Raw genomic sequence first — 17,773 nt, 5'->3', positions numbered from 1 at the left:
TAGAGGGAGCTAACCGAGTCATTATTTACACGCTGTGATTAGAGATTTCCCCCTCTACATTGTTTCAGGTGGTTAAAGTAGCAGTAGCCTTTGGAGGGGGTGGGGCGTCCTCAGGCTGGGTCTTGGGGTGCGATGGATGCACTGCTCCCCATCCTGTGCCAGGAGACAGGCGCACCTGCTGCATAGAGGTCCAGCCCACTCGGTGTGCAGATGAGAAAGCTGAGTGCAGCAGGCGTGAGCATTTTTGGTGGAATGATAGGGGCATTGTACCCAGGAACGAAGTTGTCTGACTCCTGAGACTCTTCCTCCAACGTGGCCAGAAACGACGGTTGTCCTCGGGCCTCAAATCTACTGATTTGTTATTTGGTTGCATTGTCGCTGGCTGCAGAGTTGTGTGGGACCGGTTCCCATCCTGGAGCTGGAAGAATTGTTTCCAGAACAGACTCATCCCTGGAAGTTGAGTGACTTCGGGCATGCCATTCGCTCCCAGTGTTGATGGCGTCCCTGCTGTGCACCAGGCCTGTGCACCAGGAGCACGTGGATGTGCAGAGGGCTGCTCTGTGCTGCGGCGTCTCCCTCTGGACTGCAGGGCTCTTGTGAGCGCCAGGTGGGGTGGGGTGGGTCTAAGCACTTGGAGGGCCATCTGGTAACACCCAGAGGAAGAGAGTTGCTCTGCAACCTCCCCAGGCAGGCTCTCTGGGTACATTGGACTGGCCAGATGCAGTAACAGGGACGAGTAGGAACGAAGCAAAAGGAAACTGAGGGTCGTGGAGGGCAGTGGTTTACAAACTTAACCACTTGGAGCTATGTCTTCAAATGCAGTCGGATGTAGTGTATCAGTTTCCTGCCGTGACAAATTACCACCAACTGGGTGGCTTAGACCAGCAGAAGTCCGTGCTCTCACAGTTCTGGAGGCCCGACGTCCAAAAGCAAGGTGTCGGCAGGGTCACAGGTCTCCGGGCTTCCGGGAGAATTTTCTCTTTGCCTCTTCCAGCCTCTGGTGGCTGCGGCATTCCTTGACTTCGAGCTGCAGCACTCCCATCCCTCCCCGTGGCCATGCTGCTGTTGCCCCCTTCTCTGTGTCTGTCATCGGTGTCTGTCCACTCTCCTGTGTGTCCCTTTAAGGCAGGGTGGGGAACCTTTCTTCTGCCAAGGCCATTTGGATATGTATAACATCATTCGAGGGCCATACAGAATTATCAACTTAAAAATTAGCCTGTGCCCGGCCGGCGTGGCTCCTTAGTTGAGCATCGACCTATGAACCAGCAGGTCACAGTTAGACTTCCGATCAGAGCACATGCCCGGGTCGTAGGTTCGACCCCCAGTGTGGGGGCGTGCAGGAGGCAGCTGATCAATGATTCTCTCCCATTGTTGATGTTTCTATCTCTCTCTCCCCCTCTCCCTTCCTACCTGAAATCAATAAAAATATATTTTAAAAAAATAACCTGCTATATTTGGTCAAACATTTAATTGACTCACCCCTAATGCGTTGGCAGGGCCAGACCAAATGATTTCGCGGGCCTTATGTGGTCAGCGGGCTGGATGCTCCCGCCCCTGCTTTAAGGATTTCTCATTGCCTGTGGGCCCACCCAGATAATCCAGAACGATCTCATCTCAAAATCCTCAATTGTTTACATCTACAAAGAACCTTTTTTTCCTAAAGTCTCATTCATACGTTCTAGGGGTTAGGATGTGGGCATATATTTGGGGGCGTCGGGGCACCATTTACCCCTCTACAGGGAGAAAGAAGCCCAAATATGTATACATTAGACCAAGCTATGCATATCAGAGAGAGAGAGGGGTCTTGGAGCCCCGTTTAATACCACCCTCCTCATTCAGACCTCATGAGTGCTTTGGGGGCCACTGCTTTGGAACCCCTAGGCCTTTAAGGAACACACTTTGAGAAGCATCACCTTAGTGAAAGGCGAGGGCTCTGAGGGAATCCCTTGGGCAAGAACCCGCTTGGTCTGGCTTCTGTCCCAGCATTCTGGCATGAGGAGTAGCCAGCGACCGCAGACGCTATGTACTTGCTGAGGAATAGCCTCTCGGTGCCCGGCTTTAGATTCTATGTTGAAGTGTGACTCGGGCTAAATATAAAATTCATGGCATATCTTGAGCAACTATTTTGTAGTTATCTATATATAAATCTGTTTTACAGAGACACAAATAGAATAGATTGTGGAGTGTCAGCGTGTAGATGGATTCCGAGTGCTTTTCACTAATATACCTAATGATTCGTGCTGAGAATATCCAAGGGCTCCACTGTACATTTAAATGGATATAATTAAAATAATGAGCTCTATTTTAAAAAAATGATAGATGAGAAAAAAATTTTTTTTGCAGAAGTTAGAAGGAGCTGCGCCACTAATTCAAAGTGATGTAAGTACTCCTGCGATTCCGTTGTTATGAGGACGCCTAATTAAATGCAAAGCAGCCGAGAAAAGCCACATTTGGGCTTGTAAATCTGAAGCATGAAGCCGTGTCCTCCGCACAGCCAGGCCTCAGGGGTGTCACATGTAAGGGAGCGTATGTTGTGTGCCACGGTGCCTGTGGGTGAGAGGATGGCTCATGTGGCTCCCAGTGTAAAGTGGAAGAATCGCCTGTGCAGGGCGGATGGGACATTCAGAGAGCGGTTCTAACTGCATCTCCAGTGAGCAGGGCAGGCTCCCGGAGGTGGGGATGTCATCCTCGTAATGACAGCTCCATCCATGGAAACCTGCTCTCTGCCAGCTCCCTGGCTCATCTGCCCCCGTCATATCTTGAGCAACTATTTTGTAGTTATCTATATATAAATGGTCCCCCTTTAATGGAGAAGGAAATTGAGGCTAGAGAAGGGAATCCTTTGCCTGAGGTCACCGGGTGTATGGATGCCCGGCCTTTCTGACTCCCAACAGCTCCTCCCTCTCAGCAGGATGCCATGATGCTAGTGAGGTCCTGGAGAGCAGAAAGGGACACTGAGTCCGTTCAGACGGCACGATCAAGTGCTCACAGGACTCAGGCTGAGCTTCCGAACACGGCCAGTGAAGGAAGGGCTGAGGTAAGGGGGCCCAGCCTGTGCCCTACCCTGCCCTGCCCTGCCCATGGCCTCCGCTGTGGGAACACTGGCAGGTTGGACACCGCCCCAGCGGGCCTCTTTGCTGCTCTTGGGAAGCTGTGCTCAGGGTGGCCAGGGTTGGGACCAGCGAGGGCCAAGCCAGGGAGAGTCCTCAGCTGCCTGCCCAGCACCCCCCACCCCCGACCTATGGGCTGTGTTCTTGCTGGATTGGCATCGAGGGTCAGACAGACCCTGGCTTCCAGCCTCAGAGTGGGCAGGATTGGCTGACCATGAGCGCCCACGTGGTCTCAGCTAGGGAATGGAGAGTTCAGCCACTTCTTCCACCAGTTCCCACAAGCCTGATCATCTCTATGAATTGATTGAGACAAGGTCCTGGATTCACATTTTTGCAGTTGATCCTCAATAGGCCTTTTGAGTAGGTGTGGGGGCCTCGCTTCATGGATATGCAAACAGGCTCAGAGAGGGTCGGGGGCTTGCTCAGCGTCACCAGAAAGGAAGCGATAGAGGTGGGATTTGAACTCCTGTCTGTCTACCTCCCCAGCCCCTGCACTACAGCCTATGCCATGGCCATGTAAGACCCTTCACCCGCATCCTGTGCATACTCCCCCCGCCCCCAAGACAGCAGGTACCCACAGAACATCTCCCCTGGGGCACTGTCCCAGGCCCATGCAGATATTGCCTGTCCTCTCTGCATCACAGCGCTGAGGGGTGGGTGCTGTGTTTACCCATTGTATGGATGTGAAGACTGAGGCTTGGGGTGGGGAAGAGTGTGTGTGAAGTCACTCATGCAGAAACCCATTGCTTGGGAGGGGCAGTGCCGAAATTTGGCCCCCAGCTGAATCGACTTCAAACCCTGATGCTCTTTCCATCTCAGGTCATCACATCCCATCCTGCCAGGCCTTGAGCCAACTTCTGCTCCAGTGCCTAAGGGCCAGGGAGCTCCCCACCCTAAGCATGCCCCTCGTTTGGCTGGCTGGCTGGCAGGAATATTCTTCCTCCTAGACCATAGCTGTCCCTTGTAACTTCTCAGACTTGTTGATCCTGGTTATGCTCCTGGGACTCCCTGAACTCAAAGGCTTTTTGTGGGGGGATGGAATAGGCATGATGCCCTCCCAAGGGGGGCTCTGGACCTCAGCAGGGGGACTGTAGCTCAAGATATCTGGGGAGGCAGCAGCAGCCAAAAAGCCAGGAGCCTCCCGCCTCCCTGCACACTCACTAGCACCTTGGCCTGACTCTGTTCGGATGCTGAAGGGCAGGAATGGTGACATGGGGGCTGCCACGGCGCGGTGGGCAGCTTCCCTCTGACGGGTGCTCTCCCAGTCTAAGCGTGTGGCAGCTGAGAGCCAGGGTGCCTGCTTCAATTCTTGGTTCCGCTTCTTTGTGCCCAGGTGACTTTGGACAAGTTATCTCACCTTGTGCCTCAGTCTCCTCATCTGTAAAATGGAGATGATACCAGGACTTACCTCACAGGCTGTTACTGAGGGTAAGAGGAGTCCGTGTGTTAGAACAGTGCCTGCTACATAGGACACTTTATTGAAATGTTTCTTAAATCAATAAAGGAAATGAGTGCTGAGAGGATTGAATCACCCAGTTTTACATTTCCCACCGAGGAGAAGGGCATGAGGTCAGACAGTGTCTGGCCGTGATGTACCAGGCACACCAGGAGGCGTCACTGGGCCCACCGGGTGCCGGAGATGTGCTGACAGTTTGCCATTATCGATAATAGTAATAGAATGGCGGCCGTGTCTTGAGAGCGGTTGCAGGCCAGGCACTGTGCTCGTGTTTTTCAAGCCTTGGTTGATTGAAACCCATGTGAGAACCACGTTAGCTCCATTTTGCAGATGTGAAGCTGAAGCTCAGAGGTTCGGGAGCTGGCTCGCGTCACACCGGAAGTGACGGACTCCATAGCCCTCGCCAGTGGCTGGTGTCCCCTCTGCCTACCTTTTCATTCCTATCTGGTTCGTCCGAGTCCTGGCCTCCTGTATTAGTCAACTCAGGCTGCCTTAACGAAGCATCATAGGCTGGACGCCTTCTCCCAGTTCTGGAGGCTGGAAGTCTGAGATCGGGGCCCGCAGGGTTGGGTGCTGGTGAGGACTCTCTTCCTAGCTTGCACACAGCCACCTTCTCTATGTCCTCACACAGTGGGGACAGAGTCAGAGAAAGAGGAGTCCCTCTGTCTCTCTCCTTCTGAGGCCACAGTCCTATCACAGGGCCCCACCCTTATGGCCTTATTTAACCTTAATTACCTTGTCGAGATCCTCTCTCCAGATACAGTCACACTGGGGATCAGGACTTCACCATGTGATTTGGGGGGTTGAGGACACAATTTAGTGTATAGCACCTCCAGTGGCCTTTCTCTCTCTGCCCCCTTCTTAGTTTGGGGGTCTCTCTCTCTCTCTCTCTCTCTCTCTCTCTCTCTCTCTCAGCTCACTTTCTTCACCCTGGACAGAGCTGGGAGGGACAGAGATGTGATAAAGCCCGTGCTGTTGTGATAGGTGAAACTGGAGCTCAGAGAGAAGGGTCTTGGACTTGCATCACACAGCAAGGCCACTGTGGGTCCTGGATCAGAACCTGGGTCCCTGCTTCCCAGTTGGTATGCCAGCGGGTCTTGCCCGAGCGGCCTGGAGTCTGGGCCTTGAAGGTCGCCCTGCAGACGCTTCTCTGGAGCAGTGGAGGAGGCTGGGCGTGGCCAGGGCAGCAGCCCCGGGCCTGGAATCTGACTCGATTTCCCAGTTTCTGCACATCTTAGCTTCCCCACCTCAGAAGCAGGAGCAGTGGTGACAGTCTCCTGCCAGGAGCATGAGCGAGTCCTTACGATAACGCCGTTCAGGAGTGGATAGCAGGGACCGGGCTTCATGCCGTGACCTGCCACCAGTCTTGTGTGTGGCCCAGGGCCAGTCACAGCTCTGCTCCAGGCCTCCGTGTCCACCTGTCCTGCCCGCCTCAGGACTGAGCTCTTACCTGGAGGATGTTTTCTGATATTTGAAGAGCCACTTAGAGGCCAGCGTGTTGGGCGCCAAGTGTTGGCTCCGGGACATCTCAACCCAGTGAGCCTCTCTGGCATCTAGTTTCCCCGTCTGTGACACTGGAGAGGGAAGAGCTTGGATGAGGTCTCTAGGCCTCCTGCCAAGGACGGAAGAGAACAGCACCAGACACTTCGCACATCGAACCACGTACCCGCTTGCTGCTGCTTGTGCGGAAGGAGGATTAGCAGCACCAGCGTCAGGGGGCGCTGGTTAGAAACGTAGAAACTCAGGCCAAACCCCGACCTGCTGAACCAGAATCTGCATTTTGCCACGATTCTCATTTATGTGAAGCTTGAGAAGTTATTTCCATCAGCCAGAGCCAGTTCCAGGAGTTCCTGGGCACAGGTAGACCTCTTTAGACCCCAGCTTCCTCATCTGTAAAGTGGGTGGTGGTGGAGCCAGGCTAGCCCAGTATTTTCAAACTGTGTTCCTGGGAGCCCCAGGGTTCCCCGGAGGACCCTCAGGGGCAGCCACGGCCAGGTGCTTCAAGGAGAGGTTCATGTGACAGGTGGGTCTGTACCTAAAGATTGTGCCACCCCCTGGGCTGGTGGGCCCCCAAGTGGGCATGGGGTCCACTCTGAACAGACTCTCTTCTTCCCCAGGGAGCGCTTGAAGCGCAGCCAGAAGAGCGCCAAGGTGGAGGGGCCGGAGCCCGTGCCGGCCGAGGCCTCGCTGAGCACCGAGCAGGGAACGATGACGGAGGTGAAGGTGAAGACAGAGGTGCCCGACGACTACATCCAGGAGGTGATCTGGCAGGGCGAGGCCAAGGAGGAGAGCAAGGCGGTCAGCAAGGATGGGACCGGCGACGTGCCCGCCGAGATCTGCGTGGTGATCGGCGGTGTCCGCAACCAGCAGACCCTCGGTGAGTGCTTGCCCCGAGGGGTTGGGGCTGGGCCCAGAGTCCTGGGCAGTGAAGGCCCCAGATCTCTGCCCCTCCTGGCCAAGAGCCTGTGGTGGCTGCCCTCAGCCCTCAGGGAAAGAACTGGTCTCCTTAGACTTCTCTCTGCCAGCACAGCTCTAGTCCAGAGCTCTCCTCTCTCCACCTGACGTGACAGAACACCACGCATCCTTTGAGACTTTAAGTCAAATGCCTGGAACATTCTGCAGACCAGTGAGTCCCTCATGCGCGGGGCTCCCATGCCCCAGGGGGGGTCTAGCGCAGCCTGCTAGTTGGCTGGTGTCCCAAATGCCTGTCGGTATTTCCACCTCCTCGGCTGGGCTGGAGACTCCCGGGGCAGCTCCCAGTGCAGGTCCTGCTCAGAGCAGATGCTCAGTCAGGACCGGATGGGGGACGGACTGGTACCTTCTACCCCTGCCTCTTCTGATCTGGGCCGGGCTCAGAGGAGCTCTGTGGAAACAAGCTTCTTAGAAATCGTCGCTCCCCTCGCTTCTCAGCCTGAGCCAGGGGATACCCCTCAGGCTGCCTGCGTTCCTGCCAGGTTCTCCGAGGCCCCGCAGATATGTTTATTTAGCACAAGGAGGGATGAGCCAGGCAGGCAGGTGGTGGGGACCGAGTCCAGCTGGAGCGCCCACACCCCGCGTGCAGAGGGGGCTCGCTCCTCAGCTGCTGCCGACTGTAATTGGTGGGGAGACAGGCTCAGTGTGGCCAGCTCTCTGGGCGTACCGCGTGCCAGAAGTGAGAATTTTCATGTGAATTCCTTTGGCTTTAAATGTTGGCAACTAAATATTCCAAACAAAACATGTCTGTGGGTCAGAGACATTCCATGGGCCAGAAGTTTGCAAACCTAAGTCTGGAAGATAAAGTCCACATGCCCCAGGCTGGCATCGAGGCCTCGCCTGGTCTGTTTCGGAGTGCCTTCCTGCTCACTTCCCGTGTTCAGTGTGTTCTTAGAAGTTCTTAAGAAGTTCTGCCATCTCCCTCTCCTCTGCCGGTCCTTCTTGGTCCAGCTCTAACTCATTCCTGACTTCTAGGCTCACGTCCAAGGAGGGGAACTTCCCCTGTGTCTGTTTCCCCAAGTTTGGCTCAAGTCCTGTTGCCTTATCTTTCCAACCTTGGGAATGAGCCTGGAACTCCCTATTCTACCTGTTCCTTTGTTGGTTGCAGCCACCATCAGCCCCACCTGGGTCATTGTGGCATCCCGCTAACAACCATGCCTTTGTGTCTCCCTGCATTCACCTGCTCTCCTTTCTGGCTGCCAGGGGCCTTGGCCAAAGCAGGACACTGAGCATGTCACGCCCTGATTCTAAACTTAGGATTCCCCACTGTGTCTAGGGGATAGCACCAGGAATCTCCATAACCTGAGCCTTTGAGCCTCATTTCTTATTTCTGATCTTTCCGGACCTTTCACTCCAGTGCAGTCTGTTCTGCAGCATTTCCTGCCCTTTCCCCTTGCTGTTCCCTCTCCTCGGAATGCCTTTGCCCATTTCCCCAGGCCCCAATCCAACCCCTCCTTCAAGGCCAACTATATTGCCACCTCTTCCCAGAAGGCTTCCTTGATTTCTTCTGGTCAGAAGTGGTGTGTTTCTACCCTGTCTCTCACTGGGGCACTTCTCATTAGAGGTGCCCGGTCCATGCTCATCTGCCACAAGGTGAGGAACTCTTGGAAGTGGAGCTCCAGGACCTGTCAGGTCTACGTCCCTGTGCTCTCCTAGCAAAGTCCTAGCGTCTAGGAAGCAGGGCTGACATTGGTGCTGAAACTGTCAGGATGGGGCGAGGTTATGCCACAGAAATGAAGATCCCAGAAGTAAAAAAGCAATCGTGGTAGCTAAAAACCACAAAGGTGTATTTCCAGTCACACTGCATGTCCATTGTGGGCGAGCTAGGGGGCTCCACCCTGCTCTGGGCCCAGGCTAAAAGCCGCCGTTGTAGGGAATGCTGCCACCCTGTGTCAGAGGGAGAGAAAACTCAGGGGGACTCACACTGGCAGTTAACGTGCTGCGACCCGAAGTGAGAAGTGCTAACTCCATGCAGTCATGGGCCAGAACTGGTGCCGTGGCCTGCCCAACCGCGGGGAGGCCGGGAAATGCCACGCTAGCGTGTGACAGAAGGAGGATGAACCCGAGATATCGGTGAAGCGCGTGAGGGACTTAGCCCAGTGCCATATGAGAGGAGACTCTCTTCAGGGCCTGTGCCTGGCCTCCATCTGTCAGTGTTCATTCCCCAAGGCTGAGCACTGTTAGCCACTAGATGTGTTAGTTAACCTAGTTAACCAAGGAGAGGACATGTCCTTGTTCACTTGGGCGGGGGGGGGAGGTGTGTGTGTTAAGACTCATTGGACCCAGTAGCTCTTTATGCCCTCCACCAGGAGCTGCCCAGAAGGGTAGTTGAATTTGAATCTTGGGATGGAGCTGGCAGTCCGGATTCAGCAGGGAAAGCCTGGAGCAGCCATGCTAGGGAAATGTGGGGAGCCCTTCCTGGGCCAGCTGCCTGCGCAGTGAGAGGCCTCAGGGCCTTGGCCTCGTGCCAGTCACCATGCTGGTTTCCCTTGGCCTCGCTGTGCCTCAGTGTCCTCCTCTGCTAAATGAGGCTGCTCCCTGTCCTGGCTGCTGGAGGGGTGTGGGAATCACTGTTGTGCCGCGAGAACGAACTCGTCTCCTCCGATTGGGAGTGAGTCCAGGCTCTGTGGCTTAATAGCTGTTGTACCTTGGGCAAGTTACTTGACCTCTCTGTGCCTCAGGTTTCACTATTGCAGATTCCTTGGGCTATTTGAGGATTCAGTAAAAATGATCTATGTCAAGCACTCAACATTGTACTTAGTAAATGGTTAGCTATTGTTAGTACTGGTATTAATAGCAAAAAGTACCTCTTCAAGGGGAAAGAGTAGTAGTATTTCTGCTTTTGTCCCCCAAGTGTAAGAGATAAGCCAGTATGACGGAGAGACGAGAAATGGGATGGAGAAGAAACTTGTGGATGAAATATCAGAAGACAGGGGTTCTAATGGGGCCTCAGTTTTCCCATCTGAAAACTAACTGATCCAGTCCCTGGCGCTCCTTCCAGTACCGCCTCCCTAGAATTCAGGAACTTTGAGCATCTCTGAGTTACCTGCTTTTGGCACACCCTTGTGAAAAGGTGTAAAAGCCAATGACAAGTTAGAAATGGAACCACCTTTTTAATGGAGCCCATACCAAACAGGCCCAGGGTGCCCCCTGCTGGTCGTGGCCGCTCCTCTCGCATCCATCCAGTCCCACCTTCCTTGAGGGTGTAGTTTCTGCCAAGGGTCAGGCTCAGAGGAATGTGGCTTGGCCTCAGCACCAGGAAAGAAAAGCCTTTAACAACAGCAACACACACACACACACACACACACACACACACACACACACACACACACGTGTTAGGATTGAGCCTTTTGAACTCATCTAATCACAGGATGGCAAGTAAATTTTATCTTGTGGACCAGGTCCAAGTAATTGCAGCGGGCTCAGTGGAGTCTGTGTTGAAGCTTCTAAAGGGTGGCATGATTGATTATTGATGTCTGCCATGGCTGTGGACGTGGGCGGTGGGGCTACACATGCTATAGATTTGATACCCGTGTCCCCTTCATTGTATAGAAGGGCAAACAAAGGCCCGCGGAAAGAAAGAGAGCCGCCCTGAGTCACACAGCAGGTCGGTGACATTTTCTTCCACTTTGTGGAGGCCCTGCTCCGCCTCACAGCACCCCCGCCCACTCACTTCTGGAAGGGAAGGACTCCCCGGGGTCTCGCCTGGGGTGAGTGCTGGGTAGAGCCATCCCTTTAGATGAGCCTGTGCCACGAGGCCAGGCGTCGAAGAGTTAACATGTTCCCCAGTCAGGGCTCTGGGGAGCCAAGGGCCTCCTGAGTGCCATGCTCAGGGCTCAGAGCCGGGCTCTGTTGATGACTAGAATAGCGGTCCTGTTTGATCGCCCGTGCCGTGCCACGAGGGACCCTCCCACGTGCCTTCTCTCGGAGCTCCATCCCCCTTGCCACCCCCGCTCCCCGTGTCCTCACTGGCCCTTCGACGACCGTCAGACAAACAGTGCTCCCAATGACACATATTATCCGAGGCATTTCCCGTGGAGGAGCCCAGGTCATGGACACGTGGCAGCTTCTCAGGCTGGGAGGGTCAGAAGGGGCGTCAGTGCCCGGGAGGCTGGCTGGCTGCCAAGCCTGCAGCAGTGGCTGCCACCTCCCTGCCGCCACCCTCGTGCTGAGAAGGGTGTCCCTCACTCTTAGAAAGCACGTCGCTGCCATTGGTGTGGGGCTTCGGGGCAAGACCTTGAGCTTCCTTAGTTAGGAAGAAGAGCAGGGACAATACTGACTGTGACAACTCTGTTGGGTAAAACCGGAAGCGAGCTGACAGCTGCCTGTTCCCCCCGACAAGCCACAGGCAGAAGTCTGGACAGCAGCCCGAGGAAGGCAGGACCACACGTGAGGTTTCGGGAGCTCCTCTGTGAGGAGTGCTAATAAACAGGGGGTGACCACGGCTACGCCCCAGTTCCGCATCCATGGCATCGCCAGTTGATCACTGCATACTGTCCCAACGGTGCACCTCAGAATCCTCGTTAACACGGGCTACCAAGAAGCCACGGCCGGTCTGCCAGAATGGAAAAACCTGAAGTAGAAAACCGCTTGCCGTCCTTGACTTAGATGGTGAGGACGAAGCAAGCGGGGTTGGCAGCGATCAGGACCTCCGGCCCACGGAGCATTTCCTGGTTCAGAGAGAGAAGCATGCCCAGTCCCATCGGGTGGTCAGAATGCCCCACCAAGCAGTGGGTGCTCTCCTCTGTGCTGTGAGACGATGGGACCTTCATCCAGAGAGGTTCCTCATGTAGGGGCCCAGGGAGAGCCCCCGGTGCCTGGAGACCTGGTGGGTGGTCCAGGGCCTCCCTCGTGGTTGAGGAGCCCACGGAGGGAGCAAGTGACCAGCTGGGCTCTTCCTCAGCGGAGGGTTGTGGGCCAACAGATTATTCCAGAGTTAACTGACTCAGTGTAGGGAGGGGCCTCATGGCAGAGCTAAGGGCTGTTTGTATGGGGAGGGGGCTGAGGGCCGGGAGATGATAGAATCTGTAAGTATTTGGGGGAAGGGGATGGAGCAGACACATCCCAAGCAGCCCCGGCCAATCTGAGGTAGTTACCAGGAGGTGATTTCAACTCAGTAAAAGGAAGGACTTTGTGACTATGGGAACCATAACCGGATAGAGGCCTGTGAGGGAGGGAGTTCCCTGGAGGTGGGTCAGCAGAGAGGGTCACTGTGGGGTGCAGGAGGGGGAGTCAGGGATCACCTGGGAAAATGGCTCCTGCAAGGATGTTTCTAGGCAGCGAGCTGTGAGCACCAAGGAGTGGAGGTGTTTCCACACATACACAGGGCTGCCTGGGGAAAAGGGGCAGGAGGAGGAGGAGGAGGAGGAGGAGGAGGGGGAGGGGGGGAGGGAGGAGGAGGAGGCCTCAGCTTTGGAAGGAGCAGCAGAAGAGCAGACAGCCATTCAGACAAGGCCACATGAGTTTGGTCTGTGACAAACCCAGCAGCCAAGGTGCCAGGTCCTGCTTCCAAGTGCCAGCTGATAGTTAGTTTCCTGTTTCAACAGGCTGTTGGCAGGGCTTGGCGCCGGAGCTTGCCAGAACCAACACTCAGCTCTTTGCTGAGCCACCCAGAAAGGAGGGTTTTGGCACCGTCCCAGGTGCATCTTGTCTCTGCTGAAGACTGTTCATTGGGATGTCCAAGGTGGGAAGGGGATCCCAGTTGGAGGGTCCCCATTGGCAAAGGCCCTAAGGCTCTAAGCCAAGAGCCTCAGCGTGTGCCCTGCTATGGGGCCTTGGACAGACCCTGCAACCTCTCTGAGCCATACTGTCTTGGTTGATCAGTGAGAATAATAGAATCTGCCGGTAGGTTCACTGGGAGCAGAGTGAAGTAATAGGCATGAAAGTGTTTTTTAAGGGGGGCAGGGGAGCACTTGAGATCTTGCTTCTCGGCATGTCATCAGGTAGCTCAAATAAATTCAAATAATCTTATTAAAAGGGGGGGGATGCAAAACAGATAGCAGTGGGATTAGCTGAAGCCTCAGACACATCTGGGGTTACCTCTGGAATGATAAGACTCTAAAGGACCTATGACTTCACACTTTTTTTGTTCAGTATCTCCTACAAGAATTTTGAGAAACGATATTCTCTTTCACATTTTTTGTGTTGACATCTAACATTTTAATCCAACATTTACGTAATCACAAAGGGTATAATTTCTGGCATATTGTGTAAAAATGTGGCATTTGAAACAAAACTGTGAACCACTCTTTTAAATGTAGCCAAGATAACCCAAACCCCACTGCTACTTGTATCTGCCATCATCCATTTATGAAACCTATGAACAGGCCCATCTTTAACAGTCAGAAATTTTACATCTTTCCTTTTTCTCCTTGAACTCATATTTCCAGTCCACTTCCCTCACAGGACTTTATCCTAATGTAATATATTTTTTATGCTTGAGAGTCTTTTATTGATCACTGTTTCACACTCATCTCCCACAACAAGATGTATGTAAATTGAAATTTCTAAAAAATATGTTGGGATCATAAAGCTCTATATTTTAAAACATTTTCTTCCCCAGATAGAGTTGTTATCAGCATACAATTTGCCAAAAACAAATTTAGAGCGATCGTAAATGTACAAGGAAAATGTTATCGAAAATACACCTTTTCATAAAACGGATGGGCTTTCTGTTTCAATTGGTTCATGTTTCTGTGAATTAATATGTCTTATATGTTGAATGAGACAGGATTCAGCATTAACTTAATTCCCGTGTTTCGGTTTTCGTAAGTGCGAGCGCTTAAAAGCTTGATCACATCAATCAGGAGGCAGGGCGGGGTGGCGGTTTGTATTAGCAGCGTCACTTAGTTCTTTAACTCCAAGTTGTCTGTCCAAAATGACATGTGGGCATCTCATCAGACATTATTTTTAATGGCCTCTCCGCTGACAACTCCATTAGATCTTCAGTTTTGTTGAGAGCTGAGACTTAGAAAGCGCCGGAATCACAAGAGGAATTGTTCCCAGTCCTAGACCACTTCCCAAGTCCGATACCCGATGTTTCTGACCTCACCTTTGCCTGGAGCCCTGGGATGATAACCGCCCATGGAGGACACACAGGGTGGAATTGGGTGGATGACAGAGCTGTCATGTCACCCAGCTGGTGTGGCTCAGTGCTTGAGCATCGATCTACGAACCAGGAGGTCACGGTTCAGTTCCCGGTCAGGGTACCTACCTGGGTTGCAGACTCCATCCCAAGTGAGGGGTGTGCATGAGTCAGCCGATCAATGATTGATTCTCTCTCATCATGGATGTGTCTGTCTGTCTCTCCCTTCCTCTCTGAAATTAATAAAAGTATATTTTAAAAGAAGAATTGTCTTGCCCGTAATGTGGGAGAAGGGGAGGGTGAGAGGAGAGGAGGAAGGAGAGCAGCGGAGGGGCCCCCAGCCTGCTGCCACTGCTCTGTCATGTTGCTTCCAGGGAAAGAACGTTTGGCAGTGTTTTCAGCGGCCTGTGCTCCCATATTCCCAGGGGACTTGCACTCGACTTGGAAGACGCTGGTTCAGAGGACATTTGGTCTGAGGCCAAGCCCCGGGGACCCTCTGGAAACCCACGCGTCCACGACTTACCTGTCCAGGCCCCCTTTCCCCAGCCCGCCCTGGGCCCAGCTCCTGTTGCCTCCTAGAACCAAGCGGCTGGTTCCTCCTCAGCATTTGATCTGTAAGCAGCGGCCGCGTGATGCCCTGAGCTAAAAATACAGGCCTGCCCGTTGTGAGGGGCCATCCTCTCTGCCCCCACTCCTGTTTTCCTTTTCTCCTTCCCCTCTCTGGAGTTCTGCCTGCTGCGTTTTGTGTGTCCTGAGATGTGTCTGAGCTTCTCTAGGGCTGGCTGGGTGCAAATGGTGGAGCTGAGGGTTGCTCCCCACCTTCTCGTCCTCAGGAGACCTCTGCCCTGGTGATCACCACTTCTCCCTCCCATGGCCTCGGGGATGTCTCTGCTGGGCCCTGCTGCCTCTTTGCTTACTGGGGATGAGACGGCCAATGGCCAGCGGATCAGCCCTGCCCCTTGAGCAGAGCTCGCAGTCCCCGGAGGCATCCCCGCAGGCACTGGGGCCTCATGGCTGCCTGTATTGGGTGCTGGCTGAGCGGTCCCTTTCTTGCCTGTTTCCAGGGTCCTATGAGTGTGGAATCTGTGGCAAGAAGTACAAGTATTACAACTGTTTCCAGACCCACGTACGCGCACACCGAGGTGAGTGGTGTGCCCCTCGGCAGAGTCAGGGGGCTTCCTGTGCTCTTCCTGGTTTTCCACCTGGACCCCTCCTGGGTGACTAGAGGCCCTGCGAGCCCCAGGCTTCTCTCTCTCTTTCTGCAGTAGGAGGGAGACCCCAGGAGGAGAGGGGGAGCTTCCTTTACTTGGGGTGGGGGGGGCAGCAGGGCATGCCACCAGACTTCTGCCACCAGTGCCTCCTGCCTGCTCCTCACAGGCCTGATTTCTCCCAGAATGCTTCAGTGCTGCTCAGTGTCATCTCGCGTGCTCCCCAGTATGGCCCTGGAGTCGGGCAGGGTGGCCCTCTCTGTTCTGAAAATGAGGACACTGAAGCTGAGGGGACCGGGGGCTGATGCCTGACACTCCCTGGGCCTGGCAGACAGGGAGAGAAGGCTGGGGCAGGGGGACTGACTGACGAGGGGTGGGGACTAACGGAGAGGCTCTGTTCCTTGCCTTCTGCATTGGAGAGGGCCCCTGGGCATGTTGTAATGTGTTCACCAGCCCTGCCATTGGTCCAGTGTACCCACCTCCTTCTCATTCATTCTCTCTCCCCCTCCCTCTCTTCCTCCCCCCTCCCTCTCCTCCCCCTCCCCCTTCCCTTCTCCCCCTCCCCCTCCCTCTCCCTTTTTTCTTACAGACACTGAAGCCACCTCAGGGGAGGGAGCCTCCCAAGGCAGTGAGTATTTTTCCCTCCTTGTGGGCTTCTGGGGGCGGGGGGTGGGGATGGGCCAAGAGAGCCAGGGGTGGAAGGAGATGCTCTTATCCCCCCAAACCCCCATCACCAGGAGGTCCCACGTGGCTTCTGGGAGACACATTTCTTATGGTCCAGGCTTTGGGACCAGTGGGTCCTTATGAACTTGTAAGATGGTAACTCTGAACAGCCTTTCCCAAAGTGTGTTCCGAGACATACTCAGCATCCTGTCAGGAAAGGGTTCTCTGGCCAAACAGCCCGGGGAACCTTGAGCCTTGCATAGAAGAACGGATTTCTTGCTGTAGACTTCCCAGGCCCTTCACTGGCAGGTACGCCTGTTATGCCCAGATTTCAGGATCCCCAAGAGACCACACCAGGGAGCCAGCCATGTCCAATGCAAAAGCAAAGAGTCTTTTATTCAAACCCGGGCTTGGCTCCCCTACTCTCCTTACTGATGCATCAGCAAGTGGCAGAGAGAGAGCGAGCTCTGTGTGGGAGAGGTTTTATAGGGGGGTTGGAGTAAGGGGAGGAGAGAGGACTGTGGGCCCTGCCGATTGGCCAGGCACAAGTCAGGCGCAAGTCTGTGTCTTGTTACACAGGATGTGGTCATGTCTATGGTGCGCACTTCCCTTGATTATCATTGGTTAGTTTAAAGAAATCCTAGGTGTGGCTAGCAGAGGCTTGGGCTTCTTCTGGGAAGAAGCTCTTTGCTGAGCACATGGCTCTGCCCAAAAATGGAGGATTCGGGGCAAGATGGAGGGCGTAGCCCTTGCCCTTTCACGCCCAGGCCCTGCCAGGAGGGCCCAGCGGGGGCAGGTGCCTCTGTTCTTTGACTCCCATTGTGGGTCTGGGGCTCCATAGCTGATGTGTGGGGGCTCCTGCTTCAGAGAGTTATCTCATGAGCACCCATGGGCACCAATCACTGGGGTGCGGTGTCCCAGGCCCAGGCTGTGCAGGGCCTTGACCTCTGGGGACAGTGTTCTGCTTTGCTGCCCACAGGCCCTGCTTGCCCTCCCTCCACATCTAACCCCCGGGCCTGGTAACAGCAGCCAGAAGGCTGTGAGCTGGGCTGCAACTGTCCCTCCCCCACGGCCCCGAGCCTCGGAGCCCAGCGGCTTCACCCCAGGTGTATCCCCAGCAGCAGTGTGTGCGCATGTCCACCCTGCGATGGGAACCGGGATGCTCTTAGCAGCACTGTGTGTAACCGCTCCAAACTGGGGACCTCCCGAGTGAGCGCCCAGGAGGTTGAAGGGGTAAATGAGTCACGGCGTGTTCACGCGAAGGACTGCAGCACAGCATGGAGAGCCGGAGATAGAGACTTACACACAGCAGCGTGCCTTACCCACAGACAATATTCGCAAAGGAAGCCGGGACAAGAGTCCCTCCTTAGGTCTGCGTACAGGACGTGCAAAAACTGGGGACGGGAGTTCATGCTGGAAGAGTCAGCGTCCTGGTCACCGTTAGGACGGGCCTCTGGGGGTGATATTTGAGCTGGGCGCTGGTCACACAGGTGTTTTGGGTTTATGGAAACTGAACAAGCTGCGCACTTAGGATGTGTACCCCACTTTTTGTAGGGGACCATGTAGTAAACGTTTTAGACTTTGCAGGCCACCGGACGCCTCTGTCACAACTGCTCATCTCTGCGTGCAGCTCAGATAGGAACTCCTGTTCTATCTATGTGCTTGTTAGACCTCCATCAAAAGCTTCTTAAAATATAAACACACACCCCCAGGAAAAATCCAAAACACGGGCCTGGGGCTAAAGCACTGGTCCTAAGAACACACCCCTGAGGCACTTCCC

General features: G+C 54.4%; 1 protein-coding gene across 14 annotated transcripts in view; it reads left to right on the top strand.

Annotated features, from left to right (window-relative positions):
• Positions 1 to 17,773, top strand: part of ZNF618 (zinc finger protein 618) — a 152,271-nt gene that overhangs the window by 98,873 nt on the left and 35,625 nt on the right. For all 14 annotated transcript variants that reach the window (XM_059657900.1, XM_059657899.1, XM_059657898.1 and 11 more), the window contains exons 3-5: positions 6,684 to 6,943; positions 15,187 to 15,264; positions 15,920 to 15,958. In XM_059657900.1, the coding sequence (XP_059513883.1) occupies positions 6,684 to 6,943; positions 15,187 to 15,264; positions 15,920 to 15,958 (377 nt within the window). The remainder of the gene's footprint in view (positions 1 to 6,683; positions 6,944 to 15,186; positions 15,265 to 15,919; positions 15,959 to 17,773) is intronic.

Source organism: Myotis daubentonii, chromosome 11 (assembly GCF_963259705.1).
Source record: "Myotis daubentonii chromosome 11, mMyoDau2.1, whole genome shotgun sequence".
Taxonomy (NCBI): domain Eukaryota; kingdom Metazoa; phylum Chordata; class Mammalia; order Chiroptera; family Vespertilionidae; genus Myotis; species Myotis daubentonii.
This window is presented reverse-complemented; position numbering and strand designations above follow the sequence as displayed.